The 19,209-nt window shown below is 46.1% G+C and overlaps 1 protein-coding gene across 1 annotated transcript; it reads left to right on the top strand.

Annotated features, from left to right (window-relative positions):
* Window positions 1-3,024: 3,024 nt before the first annotated feature.
* LOC119283681 (probable histidine kinase 4) lies at window positions 3,025-18,759 on the top strand. Its single transcript, XM_037563124.1, has 16 exons — window positions 3,025-3,054; window positions 3,315-3,814; window positions 4,023-4,129; window positions 4,254-4,344; window positions 4,602-4,680; window positions 11,116-11,415; window positions 11,900-12,133; window positions 12,232-12,398; window positions 12,912-13,130; window positions 13,221-13,407; window positions 13,487-13,538; window positions 13,639-13,868; window positions 14,063-14,161; window positions 14,304-15,010; window positions 16,821-17,309; window positions 17,921-18,759. The coding sequence occupies exons 1-16, from the start codon at window positions 3,025-3,027 to the stop codon at window positions 18,180-18,182; spliced, it is 3,753 nt and encodes a 1,250-aa protein (XP_037419021.1). The 3' UTR covers window positions 18,183-18,759.
* Window positions 18,760-19,209: the final 450 nt, after the last annotated feature.

Below are 19,209 nucleotides of genomic sequence, written 5' to 3'. Positions count from 1 at the left end.
GGGGAGGGTTGATTCCTATCCTACAAAGGAATAGGAATCCGTTCCTACAAACCAAATGGCTCGAAATTTTTTCTACAAAATTTTCATCCTTTACAATTCTTATTACTCCCTTCGTTTTTATTTAGTCCGCGTATTAGCTTTGGTCAAAGTCAAACTATGTAAATTTTGACAAAGTTTATAAGCAAAAGTATTAATATATATATATATATATATATATATATATATATATATATATATATATATATATATATATTAACAAATCAATACTACTCCCTCCGTTCCCAAATGTAAGTCTTTTTTAGAGATTCCACTACAAACTACAAACGGATGTATATAGACATATTTTTGAGTGTAGATTCACTCATTTTGCTCTATATGTAGTCATAGCGAAATTTCTAAAAAGACTTATATTTAGAAACGGAGGGAGTATTAGATTCATTATTGAATGTAGTTTCACATCATGTAGATTTGTTATGGTAAATATTTTTTTTATAAATCTGATCAAACTTTAAAAAAATTGATTTCAGTCAAATCTAATGCAGAGTAAATAAAAACGGAGGGAGTACAATATTCCTATGAACCAATGAAGGCGTGAATGGTTATTATGGTGATCGACTGTATACGACGACTACCTGAGTTGCCGCCCATGAGATGACCGAAAAACCCGATGACTCCAGCCGGTGGATCGAAATGGGGACGCACAAATTTCGAATCCCTGTTTTTGACAATCACCGTCACAATGTGCACAGCAGCTTCTCCACCTCGACAGCAACCCATCGAGCACGAGCAGAATCAGTGGCGGAGGCACCGCCCGGCCGGTCCGTCGTGCCATCATAGCTTCGTCTTCACGGGGCGCAGCGCTGTACGCCCCCGTACTGTACTCCTGTGCGCGCGCCTAATGAGTGGCGGCACACGTCACAACTCATCATGTGGTTCCGTTGTTTTGCGCGGCTGGTTTTGTTCATAATAATCAGACCCCAAGTTGCCGGTCAACGTCACGATCCTCGTTGTTTTTCTTCCATGCAATCAATTATCAAGCATCACAGACGTCGTTGGGTGGGTTGGATCAGACATTCAGACATCAGAAGCTCGACCAAGCGCCAAAGAAGGCTTTATTGGCAGAGAGACACCCGGACAGAAAACCGATGGGAAAATGTTACGTTTTGCCACCCACATTTCGTGCTGTAAAAGGGAGACAATTCACCTCATGATGCGCGTACGACCCGGGCGATCGATCGGACATATCCGGGTGAAAGCTCACGAGCAAGATAGTTCTACGGCTCCCATCATGGCGATGATTTTACCCGTCTTATTCTTGGCGGTATGATGAGGAACCGATGGATGGCGTCGTTTTCCAAGTGGATGTCATCGCTCACAAGAGGGGAGGAGGGGAGACATCGTCCTCCCCTTTTCACGTGTGCTCGGCAGCCTTGCAAGAAGTTGAAAGATGCTGATGCCGCAAGCTATATTCCACCATGGTATTATTTCACCGGCAACTGATTACTTGATGTAGTCGACGATTTTGTTGAGAATATATATTGCATGTATATTTGTATTTTTTCTAACCCACCTTCTGATTTCTTGTATAGTTGAGGTTGAGGCCCACATTGTACATCATACATGCGTGCGATTGCACCCGATCAATACACCGAGAGTTGCATCATATTATTCTACATATTTTTTCCGAAACAGTTTTTATTTTTTGTTTTTTGAAATGTGGGGGTATCTATTTTGCGAATGCTTTGAAAGCGGGGGTCAGAACAGCAAATGTTGGCACTGGTTTGGGCAGCGAGTACGAGAGAAGCATAGTCCTAACAACAAATATTTTGGAGACTAAATCGGCACTAATCTGATCCTGTAAAGCACGGCTGCCAAGTACTGCCAGTAACAATTAACAAAGATCGTAGTACCAAGAACCTTGCATCTTTGCATAGCATGTGAGAGCATCTCCAACAGTCGTATAATCATCGTTGGTTACATTGTCACATAAACTATTTTGATGACATGGCACATAATAAAAGAAGAGAAAGAGAATGAAACCGTATGAATATGAACCAACGCTCCAGGCACAAGCTTCAAGGCAAGTCTGTTAATTTCTTCAACATTTAGTGGACCCGCCTAGTTATTTAACATATGCTTAACATATTCCCTCCGTTTCTTTCTACTCTGCATACTCCCTTTGTCTCGGTTTATAGGGCATGCGCGTAGTTCTAGGTCATCGATTTGACTAACTAAATATGAGTTATATGTCACCAAAAATATATCATCAGATTCTTAAGTGGATGTAGTTTCTAAACATATATTTTTCATCCAATATGATACATATTTAGCTAGTTAAATTGTCAACCTAGAACGACGCGCATGTCTTATAAACTGAGACGGAGGAAGTATAAGATTTGGTCAAAGTCAAACTGCACAAAGTTTGACCAAATTTATATAAAAGAATATGAACATCTACAATAGTAAAACTATATACTGTGAAAATACGTCTCATGGTGCATCTGATAATATTGATTTCATATTGTGAATGTTTATATTTTTAATATAAAGTTAGTCAAACTCTACATAGTACATCCCATTAAAGAGCATGTATGATGTGCTGTTGGCTGCTGACGTGGATAATTATGCCAACGATTGAACATAACAAACTATTGCAGATGCTCTGAGGAAGGGGGAACACATTCTCTCTCGGCCACTCAGCATTCAGCTAACCCAACCAGCGTATGTTTTGGTGTGAGGTGCCGCAGGTAAAAAGAAAGTACTAGTCCAAATCCTGCACTGCCGGGCGCCCTTCACGTGAAGGCCAAGGCCCAGCGCGCGGGTGACCGACCCCTCGCGACCGGCCGGCCGTTTCATGGGACGGAGGCCGCTTCCGCGTGCCTAGCTAGCCGTAGACGACCTCACGCCGTCCTCCGTGACGCCGGCGGCCCCAACGGCTGGCCGCGTGGTGGTCTCGCCCACCAACCCGGCCGAGAGACAGCGACGAGGAAGACGATCGACCGCACGGCCGATGCTTTCCATGCCATGGAGCTAGCTAGATCGGACTTCCCGGCGGTACGTAGCTGAGATTGCACGGTATGCTAGGTTATTTCTCAAAGTATGCGTATCTACTACCCCTATAAAAGCACAAGAAGGTAGAGAACCAAATCATCTTATTCATCGAAACCTGCAATCTGATGGTCTACATCTCTTCAGACTACTAAACGTGTTTTATGCTTTAATTATTCACCATGCCATCGTTAATGAAATTGGCCACTTACGAAACGTAATCCCCTCGCTAATGAATTGACTTAAGCCCCACGCTCGCGAAACAGACTCCCCGCCACGCTCGGGAACTGCTCGCCCCCACGCTCGAGCCCACCACGCTCGGGAACCGCTGCGCCCCTGCCTCCCCATTCTCACCGTCGGTCGCCCCACCCCGCCCGCACCGGTTGCCTCCCGCCGCTCAGCGCCGCCGGTCGACAGGCTCCGCACCCGCCGCTAGCCCCCGCCCCGCCCGCACCGGCCGCCTCCCGCTGCTCAACGCCGCTACTCGAGGATGCTTTGTCGGCTTCCCGCAGTTGCCATCGGCATCAAGCTTGGAGGGAACGAGCTCCTCTTGGCTCTCATCTGCCTCGCCTTTGCGACCACGGTCCTCCGCTCCGCTCGCCCTCCGTCGCCGGCCGCCGATCCTCTCCTCGGACGCCGCCCCGCCGTTCCTCTTCTGCTTCCCCGCGAGTGTGAGCAGCCCCCAGCCGGTTCTCCTCTTCTGCCCCAAGAAGGCGGGAGAGCGTGAGCATCCCGCCGGCCTTCATCTGCTGCCCCACAGAAGGACGTGAGCGCGGCGTCCTTTGAAATCCTTTAATTGGGTTACTGAGATTTAGTATTTCTGATCTTCTTCAGTCTTTCGAATAATCGATTGCTGAGATCTTGATCTTGATGTTGCATTTTTCTTGTTTTATTTAAGATTGGTTTTAGATGTAGAGTTGGGTTCATTTTGGATGTGAATGTTGGTTTTTAGATTACTCAATGGTTCATTGCAGAATGGTTTTGGTTGTTGGTGCAGGGAAGCTTTGCATCAATGTTAGACCCCCATTCAAGGTCATGTTCATCCCGGAAGAGCGGAGGCAAATTGTGTTATTTGCACAAGGTATACACAGTATACGTCTCTAACATCATGTCAGTTGATTAAACAAGAGAAGAATTTCTGTTGTTTTGTGAAAGTACAGTCGTATGTCTTATAACATTGTCTTCCGCTGTAATCCTTGGTGCAGAATGCCAATTTTATGCCATCGAGATCATCAACCTTCCGATGGATCTGAGAAAGACACCACCTATTGCTTGTCTGAACTTGTGTTGTTCATTGTTTGTAGGTTTCCCAATCTCTCCTGAAGCTTATCCTTTTTGATAGAATCGATCAATTAGCCCGTCTCAAGGTCTTCCCAGATATGCGGCCTTGTTGGAACAAATGGAGTTGGAAAATCCACATCACTTAAAGTCTTAGCTGGCAAGCTGAAACCTCATGTGGGATGATTCAAATTATATCTTTTAAAAAAAGATATTCCCTATATTGTGACCTGCTCAAGATAGTCTTATTTAGCTTTGCACTATTTTTTGTGCAGAATCCGGCAAGAGATCATTACATACTTCTATGGTTCTGAGCTTCAGAATTATTTTACATGTATATTGGAGGACCTGAAGGTAATGCACCGCTACCTTACATACTTCTTTGGACAATTTTCTAATTTGGTAGGTTTAATTCAAGACTACAATTTTCTAATTTTCTAATTTGGACAATGTATGTGCCCCTTAGAAGACGATTTTATAAAATTCATATGCAGTACTTTTTTTTGTGTGTGATGCATAGCCAGGACAACCTAACTATCTGATCTTTGGGATGCTACTTTTGTGCACACAGGCAACAAAAACCGGTAGCAACGACAATGTTTGCTATGTAGATCAATACCTGCTACATATGCATTGTTTCCTGTTATGATCAATTCCTGCTACACCTACATTGGAACCTATGGTGCATTGCGAGACCTGGAACGGGTTCAATTTTGACTCTTTTTTGTTTCAGAGCTGTTTAATCCAGCAATGAAACGCAGGTCATCGCCCATTCTACTCGCAGCATCGGCACAAACTACCGCTGCTGACCATCATTATTCGGTCGTAATCCCAGCGTCCTCCTCCTGTTGTGCCCTTGGCTTATTGCCACGAGGTGCCACCCAAATGCGCGTGGATGCAAAAGTGTTTCATCATGGTCAGGCGCAGGTAGATGACAACAAGCTGCAGAACAATGAGCAGCTCGACAGAGGAGTACCGATGCAACGCTCGCCATAGGGAATTGGGAAGGTACAGAGTTGGGTACGTAATCTTCCTCGGTCGTCACTTTTTTTTAAACTATCTTCGCTACAGAATGATTCTTGATGGCACTACCTCTCATTTATGTTTCCTTTTCAGCATAATCATATCCCAGTGTGTTGTATATTCTTTTCTCCAATGAGGGTCTGTTGCATGACCAATTCATTTCGACCTTCTATCTGATTGCCACTCTGGTGACGACTTTCTGATAATTTGTATGTCTTTTGGACTGGTTATTAGTTTCTGAAATTAAGGTACTGTGATTTGGGAGGAATAGATGCATATGGACTGTTGTTACATTGCAGGAGAGTGAATTGTGATCATTTTCCTATTGTGTATACTCTGTTCTATGTAATCAAATTTTCCTTTAGCCTCTTAAAGATATTTCTCCACTTCTTTCTCATTGGTTTGTTTGCAGCCTGATTAAATGTTGTATGTGCTCTCCCATTAATGTCTCAGGCCTATTAATCCATATATTAATTGTTCCTGAATTTCTGCAGGCTCCCCTGATCACTATATTTATTGGGAAGCTTGGTACAAGACAATCTTAGTTTGGGCTATGATGCAACAATAGGTATGTGCTTTTTAACCGTGTTTTGGGTGTTCATTTTTAAGTGCAGTACAAATGTCATGTTTCATATTTCTCCAACAACGTAATAATCTTTAAAGGTTCGGTAGTTAACTCTTGCATATAGGTACTCTCATATACATGTTTCTATCCTTTTACCTATTTTTGTTTGCCATTTGTTTACGCGGGCGCTTGCTAATTTTACAAGTTATCTATTGTATATTGGCATGGTGCTTTTGATGCCAAAATCATGTTTTTTGTTGCTCATGTTGGCACTGTCCTCCCCATTCTCCAGGTAAAGTTTTAGGTCTAAGCTCCGATGTTCTATACAAATGGCAGATTTCAAAAATAATGAAGTATGATGTGCATGTTTCATGGATTATAACAACATCTTGGTTCTTTATTTTAGGTTCAAGCTGAGTGAACAGTATTTGTGATCCAAGTGACTGGTTTTAGCTTGTCAACTTGACATATGTATGCATGAATCCCAATTTTCACATCCTTTGATTCTTTGGGCCATTTTAGAACCTCCGATGTGTTTTTATTTGCAGTACACAGTGTCGACGATGCTCTAGGACTAACAAAAAAACACTTTTGCGTTGCACAAGGTATCTTATCTCTGAAGCTAAAAATAAAGAACCAAGATGTTGTTGCTGCCTTCATCCTCCTTAACATCCGTACAACAACAAGCACGACAACCTAACTTGCCTCTATTTGTTTGTACTCCCTCCATCGAGAATACTTGTCGGAGAAATGGATGTATCTAGAACTATTTTAGTTTTAGATACATCCATTTTTATCAATTCTAGGACAAGTATTTTCGGACGGAGGAGCTCTCTCCAAAAAAGATAAAATTACAAAATCTGCTCAAACAGTGCACTTACACTTTGACTAATTTTCAGTGATTTTGTTTTTTTTGTAGAGAGCTCCTTGAATGTTATTTGAGCACCAAATTTTACAAGCGCCCATAACATTTGTTGATAATCATTCACACAAAGTTTCAGAATTTTTTGAAATGTTTTGGTACGTTTTCTTGCGCGGATGCACCGAGCCTGGGTGTAGAAAAACTACTCTCTATTTCATAGTGACATGCCAAACTGTAATTGTTGGAGATGCTACAGGCACTCCAGGTCCAACAACCCACATCGTATCTGAAATTGAATATTAAAAGTGGTTAACTTATGGCCTTGCTATTTGGAATCTTGAACAACTTCATTTGTTGCCGACTATAGAAATATGCAATCTACTGATGTAGCCACATTTGCAGATCTTATGTTATTACTGTTAACATTCTTTTGATAAATAGGTTTTGATTGCCAAAGCTGGACTTGACTGAGCAGATACATTGACGATGTTCATCAAGGGGTTGTTGGATATCTTGACCGGTCTGCAGTACTTGGAAGAAAACTTCCTAGGTAACGTTCAGGAGATAAATGATTTTAATGTTACATAGCACACTCCTCTCTGCATGTTCCATGCCAAGTGGAGCAAACCCTGTTTTACTGCTTTTGTGTGACTGTAGTTTGGAACAAGATTCCTTCAGTGGGTTCTATATTTTAAGTTTAATATGAGAAATGCTGTCACATTATCAATATGCACTTATTATTGTAACTCAATGTGAATCGAATTCTTTGTATTTCTTTGTGCTTGTTACTGGTTATTATTTGTTAAGACCACTCTAAGCAGAGAGAATCAAAACAAAGGATGGTAAGCTGAAACTTACTGCATTTGTTTTTGAAAAACTACCACTGTTTCCAGAACACACATAAACTATAGCTTTTTAGTAGCAACATCCATTCTTATTCTCAGATTCTCAAATGCAGTGGTGCATGAAAATAGATTCCTAGCCATAGGGAAAACTATGTTGTGAAGCCCAATAAAACTTGAGAAAATGGGTTAATGATGTGGTCCAAGCAAGCTTAAATAAGAGGTAAAGACGCCCAGATCCTGGGATTACCAAAGTTAACGTTTACGTGGCATTCTCATGTGCCAATGCTCGTGCGACCATGGAGTTAATTGTAAGACGTACTAGAGGTGAGTTCATTATAGCAGCGTCTCAGAGGTATGCAAATATTCCAAACTCTCTGGTTGCTGAAACACTTCTCTCCAGGATGTGGTACGTACGACCTGTGAAGGAGGAAGAATGGCCTGATGTTACCTTTCAATATGATTGTCAGGTACTGGTGGAGATGTGGAACTAATGAAAAGAGAACATATCAGACATTATGGGCCTCCTGTGTGAAATTGAGGAGCTGAGCCAAGCCTTTTGTCCCTTATGGTGTCTTCTATTCTTAGAGGCTGATTTTTGTGTGCAAAGCTGCCCCTGCAGGTTAGTGACCGGAGACTGTGGCATAATGCTGCTCCGGATCAACTTGCTTTTTGATGCAAACTGACAGTAATCATGAGGAAGAGAGCTGAGCTCCTTTGATTGTGAAAAAAGTCCCTTTGATCTTTTGGTGTTAAGAGGATTGTACTTCACAATATTGGTTCAATGCCGTTGATATTTTTATGTGAGATATCTGCTTTCCATTTTAGTGCTCATTCGGGTGTGTTTTGAGTATTTGCAACATGTGATGGAGTGTCAGGATTTTCATAATACACTATCAATGCCTATGCCATTTGCAACTTTACATAAGCATTTGGTTAGCAACCTCATCTAAGAAGTATGTGTTGATCTACTATCCCTTGTTCTTTTCCTCAAATTTTAGTTATGAATTGCTTACACCATAATATTCAAGACCAAATGTAGGATTATGTCTCCATGTACTAAGCATAATGCAAGGCTTTTTTCAATCATAACTAGATTTCTTATTCTCTTTCAACATATAGAATATTCAATAGATTAAGAGCAGTTTTAACATGGTCCCTATTACCCCCTCTTTTCACATGAGAGGTAAGAGTATAAAATAGATCTTAGCTGTTGATCTCATCAATGAATGGCTTGATTGACTCTTACCTTCTTACCTCACATGTAAAAAAAAGAGGTAAGAGGGACCATATTATTGTCTCTATGCAGGAGGAGGACCGCAATGATGTCCCACTTTTGAAAAAAACAACTTGAGTGACATCACAATATAGTGTATCCATTTAACTCATACTCTCTCCGACCCATAATACAAGATTTTGCAAGCTATTTTTTTATTGCATATAGGTGTGAATCTTATTTGGTCAATGTTCGAGACGTGTGTTGCACGTGCAAGCTTACTAGTTTTAAGTAGTATAAGGCGCCCGAAAGTATCCATCTGTCCGGCCGGCCGGAAAGCGACGCCATGCTTTAGTAGCACACCACCACGGCTAGAGTAGAGTGCACACGAACGCCTCATCCTAAACGTCTGTGCTACTAAAATACACTGACAACATACCATCAACGAGCACGCGCGGAAGATCAAACAAAGCTGCTCGCTACGTGCCCGGTAACTACTGCAGTACGACTCACGCGAGCCCCCGCGCAGCTTATGTATTGCGATAAACAAAGCAAAGCTTTGATCGTGTCTCGCCCAACCGGAGGCTACTGGAACTGCAGCAGGCGCCGTTAAAAATTCGCTATGGACATTGTTTATAAGTAATAATCGGGCATGTGGCCGGAGCAGTGGTTAGTAGCATAAATAATGCTGGGCTAACACGGCGCTGTGCGTGGCGCGTTTCTCTATGCGGAAATGTCGGGGCCTTTCTGTGCACAAGGAAAAGGCGTCGATCGCCTTGTCCGTATCCCGCCGTGCTTTCGGACATTCTTCTGTGATTATTTATCTATATGTCCGGCTCTGCTTGGAACCAAAGCATGCATGCATGCACTGGGTAGACATGGATTAATTAAGCTGGGATTGTTCGCTGGACAGCCCTGCCGGTGCGCTGCGGTCGTTGCGGTCTGCCGGGAGACCGCCAGTGGGGAGAAGAGGGAAGGCTCACATGGGGTATCGCGGATATGGATCTTGTATTTTATGGGCTGTGGGTTCTGATCGGATAAGTCTGTTTGTGAGTTCGCACGACACGCCCGCACCAGCTTGGAGATGATGATTGAGCTCCTATGGTTATGCGTTGCGTATATTCATGGCGTTGACAAGATCAGACACCTGCAGGCCACACAAATTCCGTGAATGCAATCGGGCCGTACCGAAATTCGAAAGCATAATTAACCAGCTACGCCACGCCCCTGTCTGATCTCGTACAGCAGCGCTCCTGCTCCTATTCCGATAATGGAGGAGCGAGTGCGCGTTTCTGATACAAATAATGGAGGAGCAGAAGAAGAAGATGGGCGGGCGATGGCACGAGCAAAGTGAAAGCCGCACCGATGAAAGAGACGAAAGTGAAAGTGTGCCCCTGCAGATCAGTAGATCAGGACGAGATATGTCCGAGGCGAGCGCTGTTGCCTGTTGACTATTGACCACCACTGGGAGCAGTAGTAGTAGCAGCCAGGGCACCACCTTCTCCCCTCTTGGTCCGTCCGTCCGTCCGTCCGTTTCCGGAGCGCGTGGGCGCGGGCCCGCCCCCAGATTTGGGAGGATCCCCCGCGGAGCAGATCCCCGAGACCGCGACCGCCCAACCCACTGCCGCCGCGACCGACCGCGCGCCCCCACCACCCCCACCACCCGTGAGACGGGACGAGATGAGATGAGAAAATCCGCAGGCGAATCACCGTATCCCGGCGGGCGACGGACCGAATCAGAACCGCCGCACCGCACCCACCCCGTGCCGCTGGCGGCCGGCCGAGTCGACGGATGCAATGCATGGACCGATGGGCGACGGCGCGGTGTGGGGTTCGGATAAGGGAGGGAAAGGGACGGGGCAGCGGCAGCGACGGCGGTGGGCCTGCTGGGTCGGGCCGGGGAGGCAGGCAGGGCCGCAAAAGGCATGCGGGGCCCACGGGGGATGGGGAGGGAAAAGGAGGCCCGGTTTGTTTATTTGTTTATTTTAGTAAAGTAGTAGTCGGGCGCGTCGCGTATCTCGTAAAATCCAGGACATTCGATCGATCGTCCACCCGTGGCCCTCCTCTGGCGACGAAAAGCAACAAGGTCCAAGCAGCGTACCGGCAGCGAGGCCAGGCCGGGAAAAGCGACCCCCCCTCCCTCTCGCTCAAAGCGGAGTAGCAGGGCCGTCCTGTCTCATCCTCTGCTGCTGCTGCTCGCGCATGTGAGCTGATTGGGCCGGCGGGGATGGGGGTGGGAGGAGGGGAGATGGCGGCGGCGGCGGCGGTGGTGGAGGAGGAGGGGAAGGAGGAGGAGGAGGAGGAGGGGGAGGAGGGGGGCTGGGGGTGGCGCGCGAGGTCGAAGCTGAGCGCGGCGCTGGCGGTGGTGTGGGTGGTGCTGGTGGTGACCGGGGTGACGGCGCTGCACCGCAGCCTCCGCCACGGCGCGCTGGTCAAGGCCGAGGAGGGCATCGTGTGCATGTGCGAGGAGCGCGCGCGCATGCTGCAGGACCAGTTCGCCGTCTCCGTCAACCACGTCCACGCCCTCGCCATCCTCGTCGCCACCTTCCACTACGAGAAGCAGCCGCCCGCGCTCGACCAGGTACCGCCCACGCCCGCCCCTCCATCTCCATGTGCGCCGTACCACCACAGCTCCAACAATTGTTAGCGAATTTGTGGGCGCCATGCGCAGACCTCAGATGCTCGCCCGCTGGCTCTGCGCCCGCAGTTAATCGCCTGTCTTTTCGGCCCTGGTTCCTGCTGCCTCTCCCATCCATTACGATGATACTACCTTGACCATGCAGCAGCAGCAGCAGCAGCAGCAGTACATGCTCTGCCTGACTGCCTCTGCCTCCGCCGCTGCCTCTCCATTTAATTCGATTCATGCGAGAGCTTCCCGGGCCTGCCATGGAAGGACATGCTGCCAGTACTATTACTACCGTTTTACCACAACCTGTAGCATGCATGCATGCCATCCTACACAGAAAGAAGCTACTCCTGTTCCGCGATTTGAATTTGACTGCGGGTTGCTCTGGCTTTAACGCGTGCGCTTCTTCTTCTTCTTCTTCTTCTTCTTCTTGGAGCAGGACACGTTCGCGGACTACACGGCGCGGACGTCCTTCGAGCGCCCGCTGCTGAGCGGGGTGGCGTACGCGCAGCGGGTGATGCACGCCGACCGGGAGGCCTTCGAGCGGCAGCAGGGCTGGATCATCAAGACCATGAAGCACGAGCCCTCCCCGCCGCAGGACGAGTACGCGCCGGTGATTTACTCCCAGGAGACCGTGTCCTACATCGAGGGGCTCGACATGATGTCCGGCGAGGTCTGTGGCGGTGGTCTCCCGCTGCTCTGTTTCTTGGGTTAATTTCTCTGTTGGTTTTGGGGCTCTGAAGGTCTGTGCTGCTGCTGCTGCTGCCGCAGGAGGACCGGGAGAACATCTTGAGGTCGAGGGCGACAGGGAAGGCCGTGCTCACGAGGCCATTCAGGCTCATGTCGAATCACCTGGGCGTGGTGCTGACGTTCCCTGTCTACCTTGTCGACCTCCCCCCGGATGCCAAGGTGGAGGATCGTGTTGCTGCTACCGCCGGGTGAGGTTTCCCCTCCCCTCGATCAACTCATTTCTCTTCTATTCTACTACTCCACTGTAGAACTGCCAGTTCACCGCCATTTGCTGCCCACTATGCTGCTCATAAAGAAAAGCACATTAGTTGTCAGGACTGCTGTCACAAACACAATAGTGCTGCACTGCTGCTACATGTTTTACTTTACTATATCAGAGAATGAAATGTTTACAGAGGTTACTATTCATAGTGCCATTTTGAGTACAGCAGTGATCAAAATGGTTCTTTTATATCTGACCTTTTTAGTGCCTTCTTAGAAGGCTCTGTTTTTGGCATTGCGCGGGCTTTTAACAAGCACTAGTTCATTCCTATTTATGGATATAATAATTATTTGGAACTTGAAAGCACCTCTTTTGAGGTGTAACGAAATAGTCTTGCTAAAACTAGTAAGATTCCCCTAACTAACTGAACTCGACGGTTCGGCGCAGCTCAGCACAACAACCGCAAACTGAACTCAAATTCTGATTTTTTGCTTGACAGATACCTTGGAGGCGCTTTCGATGTAGAGTCACTTGTGGAAAATTTGTTGCGGCAGCTAGCTGGCAATCAGGAGCTGGTGGTGAATGTTTATGATGTCACAAACCATTCAAACCCTCTTGTCATGTATGGGTCTGAAGTCCCTCTTGGTGCCCCCTCGCCCTCGCACACCTGCATGCTAGATTTTGGTGATCCATTCAGAAATCATCACATGATATGCAGGTAAGGATGTGCGGATTGGTCATTTTGATTTTGTCAAAATATATTTATTTTTTTGTATCTTTTTACCCCTCTGGACATTATTGTGTGCAGATACAGAAGCGAGCCCCATGTTCCATGGTCTGCTATTACTACCCCATCTGGTGTCTTCGTTATACTTATGCTTATCGGCTACATAATATATGCTGCGTGGAATCGCTATGATAGCGTTACGGAAGATTGCCGGAAAATGAAAGCACTGAAAAAACGGGCGGAAGCCGCTGATGTTGCTAAGTCTCAGGTCAAGTTCTGTTGGAAGTTACTTGCTGTTGAGATATTCTAAGATTATGATCTAACATACCCTTCTTTGTCATTGCCAGTTCCTTGCAACTGTTTCTCATGAGATCAGGACACCCATGAACGGTGTGCTAGGTGATTCTTTTGTATAAATCCTATGGATTCCAGCTTATTGTTCATGTAATTCCTTTCTTCCAAGGGAAGTGAGTGGTTTATGTTTTTCTTGTTTTTGTAGGAATGCTTGATATGCTATTAGACACAGAGCTGAAGTCAACCCAGAGAGATTTTGCGCAAACTGCCCAAATCTGCGGAAAGGCATTGATATCCCTAATTAATGAAGTGCTTGACAGGGCCAAAATTGAAGCTGGCAAGTTGGAGCTAGAGTCTGTACCGTTTGACCTTAGGTCCATCCTTGATGAAGTCGTCTCTCTATTTTCTTCGAAATCAAGAGAAAAGGGAATTGAGGTTAGTTTAACTTTGTTCAGAAATTGGAAAAATATCATCAGGCATGCTAATGCAATATCATACTGTACATTATTCGCTCTAACGTTTCTTCATTTATTCGCTTTCTTAAAATACTCTGCATTTCAGGAAAGTATTTTGCTTATAGTTAACTCATTGGTTGCTCTCCTAATTTCTGTTTACTCCTCAAATCGTAGCTTGCGGTATATGTCTCTGAAAGAGTTCCTGAAATCCTGCTGGGCGATCCTGGAAGGTTCCGTCAGATAATTACAAACTTAGTTGGGAACTCAATTAAGGTAAATGTGCACCGAAGTCTCACCTTCTCTCGTAAAAAAACACATGCCTGTGTTGACATGTCGGACAACTGGGTTTACTTAAATTCAATTACACCCCAGCTTACATTGTATTGTTGTTTGCTGTGTGCTTACCTTCTCACAGTTCACGGAAAGGGGACACATTTTTGTGCAAGTTCACCTGGCAGACCACTCAAATCTAGCAACTGAACCAAAAGTTGAATCAGTTGCGAATGGCATCAATGGACATATAGACGAGACAAGTGTTGTATCCACAAGCGTGTCGCACAATACACTAAGTGGTTTTGAGGCTGCTGACAGCAGAAATAGCTGGGAAAACTTCAAGGCTTTGCTTTCTTATGACACAAATGATATGGCATATGGAAGTGATTCTGAGAATGTCACTCTTGTAGTAAGTGTGGAAGATACAGGGATAGGGATACCAATTCATGCCCAAGGCCGGGTCTTCATGCCTTTCATGCAAGCTGATAGTTCAACATCTAGAAACTATGGTGGGACTGGAATTGGATTGAGTATCAGCAAATGTCTTGTTGAACTAATGAGTGGTCAGATAAACTTTGTCAGTCGACCCAATGTTGGAAGCACATTTACATTCACAGCAGTTCTGCAAAGGTGTGAGAGAAATGCTATTAATGTCAGTAAGTCTGCTTTGTTGCATCCTCTGCCATCCAGTTTTCAAGGTCTATCCACACTGCTGGTTGATAAAAGACCAGTAAGAGCAACTGTAACTGAGTATCATTTGCAAAGACTTGGCATTGCCTCGAAATCTGTGCATACCATTGAACAAGCACTCAGTGTTTTGCTTGGGAGAAATGGCACTTCGCTACCCAGGTATTTATCAATGACAACTTACATCATAAGTTTTTTTTAGAAAAGGAGGACGACCCCCGGCCTCTGCATCTGGGCGATGCATACGGCCATTTTATTAATTATTGACACAAGACCGTACAGAGTCATACAACAATAAGTTATAAGTCTAAAGCCACCAAAACAAGCAACAACTGTCGCTATCCCTATCCAGTTGATGTAGGGGCGCTGAAAGTCTGGGCCTAATACCAAACAGATCACGCAGCCAAACCTAAACATCTAAAGACTTGAGGTCCCACCCAGGACGCTTGCCTGGTATGGGCACCCACCAGTCCGGCGTGCTTCTCAACCAGGACCCCTGCCGGGTATGAGGCCGCCGCAGCCGCCTGCCACCAATCCATCTTCAGAGCTGTACTGCTGCACCGACCTTGCCAGGCCTATCTGCCATCAACGCCACCATGACGCCAGACAGCTTCCACCTCCTGCACGAGTCCATCTCCGCGCATCAGACGCCGAGTCTCCACAGCGCCACGCCGCCGAGATCCGCCACCATCAATGTGTAAGATGAAGCACCGCTCCACCAAAGTCGCCGTCCTCTAGTCCCTCGAGCCCGTGTGCACCTCCAAGAATGACGCCCCCAGGGGGGAAACGACACCAGAGAGCCGCCATCATCCGATATACTGATCTAGGGTTTCCCCCGGAGGTAGCAGAGAGTGGCCTTGAACTTCTCCATGACGATGCCTTCAGGAAGGGAACGACGCAGACAGCGTCGCCATCGCCGGCCTTGGCAATAGCCAATAGCAGGTTTTCACCCGGATCTGATCGAAGACCTCCATCCCTCGTGCACGGGTCGCCGCCATCCTTGCCGGGATCTGGATGATCCCGTTGCTAGATCTCAGCAAGGGGAAGCCCCCCACCGAGACCCGCCGGCCGAGCAGGGGAAGCCGAGACCGCGCCCGCAAGATCAGATCCGCGATGGATCCATGCCCGCGCCGCCGCCCCGGAATCAGCCCCGCGCGCAGCCGCCACCGCCTGCCGAGGCTCACCGCCGCGTGCCCCGCGCCCCGCCACCGCTCGCCGAGGCCTGCCACCTCGCGCCAAACCGCGAGCGCCGCAGGACACCGCCGCCTGCCGCCTAGATCCGCCGCCAGCGGAGGAAGGGGAGTCGGGAGAGGGAGTCCCCCCGCCGCCGCCGTCTGCCACGCGGGTTTCACCCGGCGGCGTCACCCGGCGGCGGCGCGAGGAGGGGAGAGGGAGAGGACGGCGGCGGCCCTAGGGTTGGAGAGCCCCCGAGTCGCCCAGGGCGGGGGCGACGCGAGGACGTCAAAACATGTCTCTGTCCTGCAACCTAAACTTACATCATAAGTGCTTCCCGAGTTACAAATGTGAAGTGATAAGTTACCATTTTTAGAGAAAAGGGAAATGGAACATGCTTTCATCCTTATAAATATTTAGCTTTTTCAGAAAATATGCTACAAGAATTTGATTGCAAATAGGTTGATAGTGGCTGTAGGCAATAATATTGACCACGTGATGTTGTTACTGCTTGTTACATCGCATTTCTGATTATTTGGTAGAATGGATTCTTGGGTTTGCTTTCATGTTGTATTGCTACTACTATGAAGTTCAGTTCTTCTGTTCATGACTTCAAATTTGTAGAATTGAATGGCGACTCCTTATTTTCAGAAAGAAAAACTCTTTACTTATTTTGTAAGCAAGTGCACTTTTCAAATAACTACTAACATGATTCTTAACTGTGTTATTTGACATATTTTTATAGCCAGTTTTATCCTATTGAACTTAATGTTATATGAATTTGTTGCACCATGCCCAGGAAACAACTTTCCATGTTATTAGTTGAGAGTGACTCATGGGGCTTAAAGATGGACGTCCCCTTGCGTACTAGATTTTTGGAGATGAAACAGAACGGGTGTGAATCGGTGTTCCCTCAAGTTATTCTCCTTTCATTGGCTGATTCAGACAAAATGAAAGCGGAATATGGCGTTGATTCTGTCATCACAAAGCCTCTGAAAGCAAGCACACTTGCAGCTTGTCTATTTCAATCGCTTGGTATCAGTATCACACAGGCAAACAATGAGAAGAAACATCATGGCCCGGACTCTCTTTATGGGTTGCTTCTTGGAAAGAACATCTTGGTGGTTGATGACAACAAGGTAAACCTTAGAGTTGCTGCTGGTACACTGAAGAAATATGGGGCAAAGGTGGAGTGTGTGGAGAGTGGAAAAGATGCTCTTGAGCTTCTGCAAGTCCCACACAAGTTTGATCTCTGTCTAATGGATATTCAGATGCCAGAGATGGATGGGTAAGCTTATATGCTATCAAACTATTAAACTTATACATAGTAAACTTGAGCATATTTGTTCTTACATCTAACCCTAAAACTCAACACACAATCAGTCCCAATTTGTACAAGCACAATCACATGACAACCTGTTTTTGTTGAGTTATATTTCTGTTTCTTCTTTCATGTCAGTAATAAGTTATAACATGTATATATCTGACCTGAAAAAACATGTATATATCATCTTGATACCAATGGCTGATTGGGAATAGTACCAAATTCCAAGCTATATATGATTGAATGTGTCGCTAAAAAAATATACTTTTTGAAATCTAAACCCCTAATTAGAGGCTTGTGTTCTATCTAATACTGTAGTAATTACAACACCATGTGATGATTGTAATACCAAAGCTAGTATACAAAAATATGTGGTGATTCCTTGTAAATCCTCGTATTTGCGTAGCCATGGCCTCGTGGGTGTTTAACTTGAGTCAATATCTCTTGTGTAACCAGTACAGTACATATTGGTTGCACACGTCTCGTTTTAATGGTTGCACACGTCTTTGTACCTGAGTCAATATACCACCCTTGTGCTTCTCTTTAAAGGAATACACGTATTTTTGATACGCCAGGTTTGAGGCAACCCGGCAAATACGGGCAATTGAAGCAAAGGCACATGAGCAGACCGACAATGCTGATAATTCAGAAGCGGGTAGCGCAGCAAAGAAGGCCCAATGGCATCTACCGGTCCTGGCAATGACTGCCGACGTTATCCAGGCCACTCATGAGGAATGCACAAAGTATGGAATGGATGGCTACGTCTCGAAACCCTTCGAGGAGAAGCAGCTCTTCAAGGCAGTGCAGAAGTTCTTGGGACCTAGCACATCCAGCTGACAGCAATCTGCGCATTCGGGTGTGTGCATTGACTGGGAGAAACTCTGACTGAACGGAGGCAGCTATGTTTTGTGCGGTCCTTTAACGGAGGATGCATTCTGATTCCGGTGCTGCCCGCGGTCGCGGCTTCTCCGGAGTCCGCGCGACGATCAAGTTCGTGGCGAGGCGGGCAGCCCAGAGAGGTAACAGAGCTGTACACGTATTGTATTGGCAGGCCCTGTTTTATTACCGTAAGCTAGGAGAAACGTATGCCAAAGGGCGAGCACTGCGTTGGGCGCTGTTGGGGAGCAGCATTGTGTACTGTACTGTACGCGTTGATCTAGAGCATAGTTTTTGCTGTACAGCTTCCACGGTTTTTTCTGCTACGGTCTGCGGTTGACTTCACGGCATGCGGACATGGTAAGGCTGGGAAAGGATGAGATTAATTTTTGGCTGTTTTACTCCGTACTGGAAATGTGCCGGTATGTGTGGGTTAAGCTGATGTAAATGGCTCGATTGCATTTCCATGTGGATATGTATTGGGGAGAAATAATGAATCGATTATGGAAGTGTGTTGGGAGGGAGCTGTTGAATCTAACTCTCAATGTTTATATCTGCTTCCATTCTGTTGGAGTAACGATTTAGAGGAAATCTCCCTCCAAAGTATCCGTTTGCAAACCCTAGATCCATGCGGGGGAGGTTCACCATCTTTTCATAATGAATGAGAGGAGCTAGAATTCACTGGCTTTAGATCACTAGAACAACAATTTGCGTTTACAAGATCCTTGCTAGAGCGAGCTCGGAATTTGTAGATTGTAATGCTAAAAGGAGATGAGCAATGAGGAGCAAGAGAGCAATGAGGAGCAAGAAATTTCCGAATAAGAAGGATGAGCAAGAAATTGTGGTTACACCAATTCAAGATGGCATATTCTCACCATGTATAATTTCCTATGAATAAGGAGCTGTAATAAACTAGTTAGAGAGGGCACGAAACAATATTCGACATTTAAGTAGTAAGCTATGTAGTGCCTGGTACCTTTTGCAAATT

The sequence above is a fragment of the Triticum dicoccoides genome, chromosome 4A, assembly GCF_002162155.2.
Source record: "Triticum dicoccoides isolate Atlit2015 ecotype Zavitan chromosome 4A, WEW_v2.0, whole genome shotgun sequence".
NCBI classification, from domain to species: Eukaryota; Viridiplantae; Streptophyta; class Magnoliopsida; order Poales; family Poaceae; genus Triticum; species Triticum dicoccoides.
The sequence above is the reverse complement of the archived record's forward strand: the minus strand, read 5'-3'. Positions and strand labels throughout refer to the sequence as shown.

Coding starts and splice junctions, on each gene's coding strand:
- LOC119283681 (XM_037563124.1), top strand. CDS start 3,025: ATGGAGCTAGCTAGATCGGACTTCCCGGCG. Junction 13,408..13,486: donor CTGATGTTGCTAAGTCTCAG/GTCAAGTTCTGT, acceptor TGTCATTGCCAG/TTCCTTGCAACTGTTTCTCA. Junction 13,869..14,062: donor CAAGAGAAAAGGGAATTGAG/GTTAGTTTAACT, acceptor CTCAAATCGTAG/CTTGCGGTATATGTCTCTGA.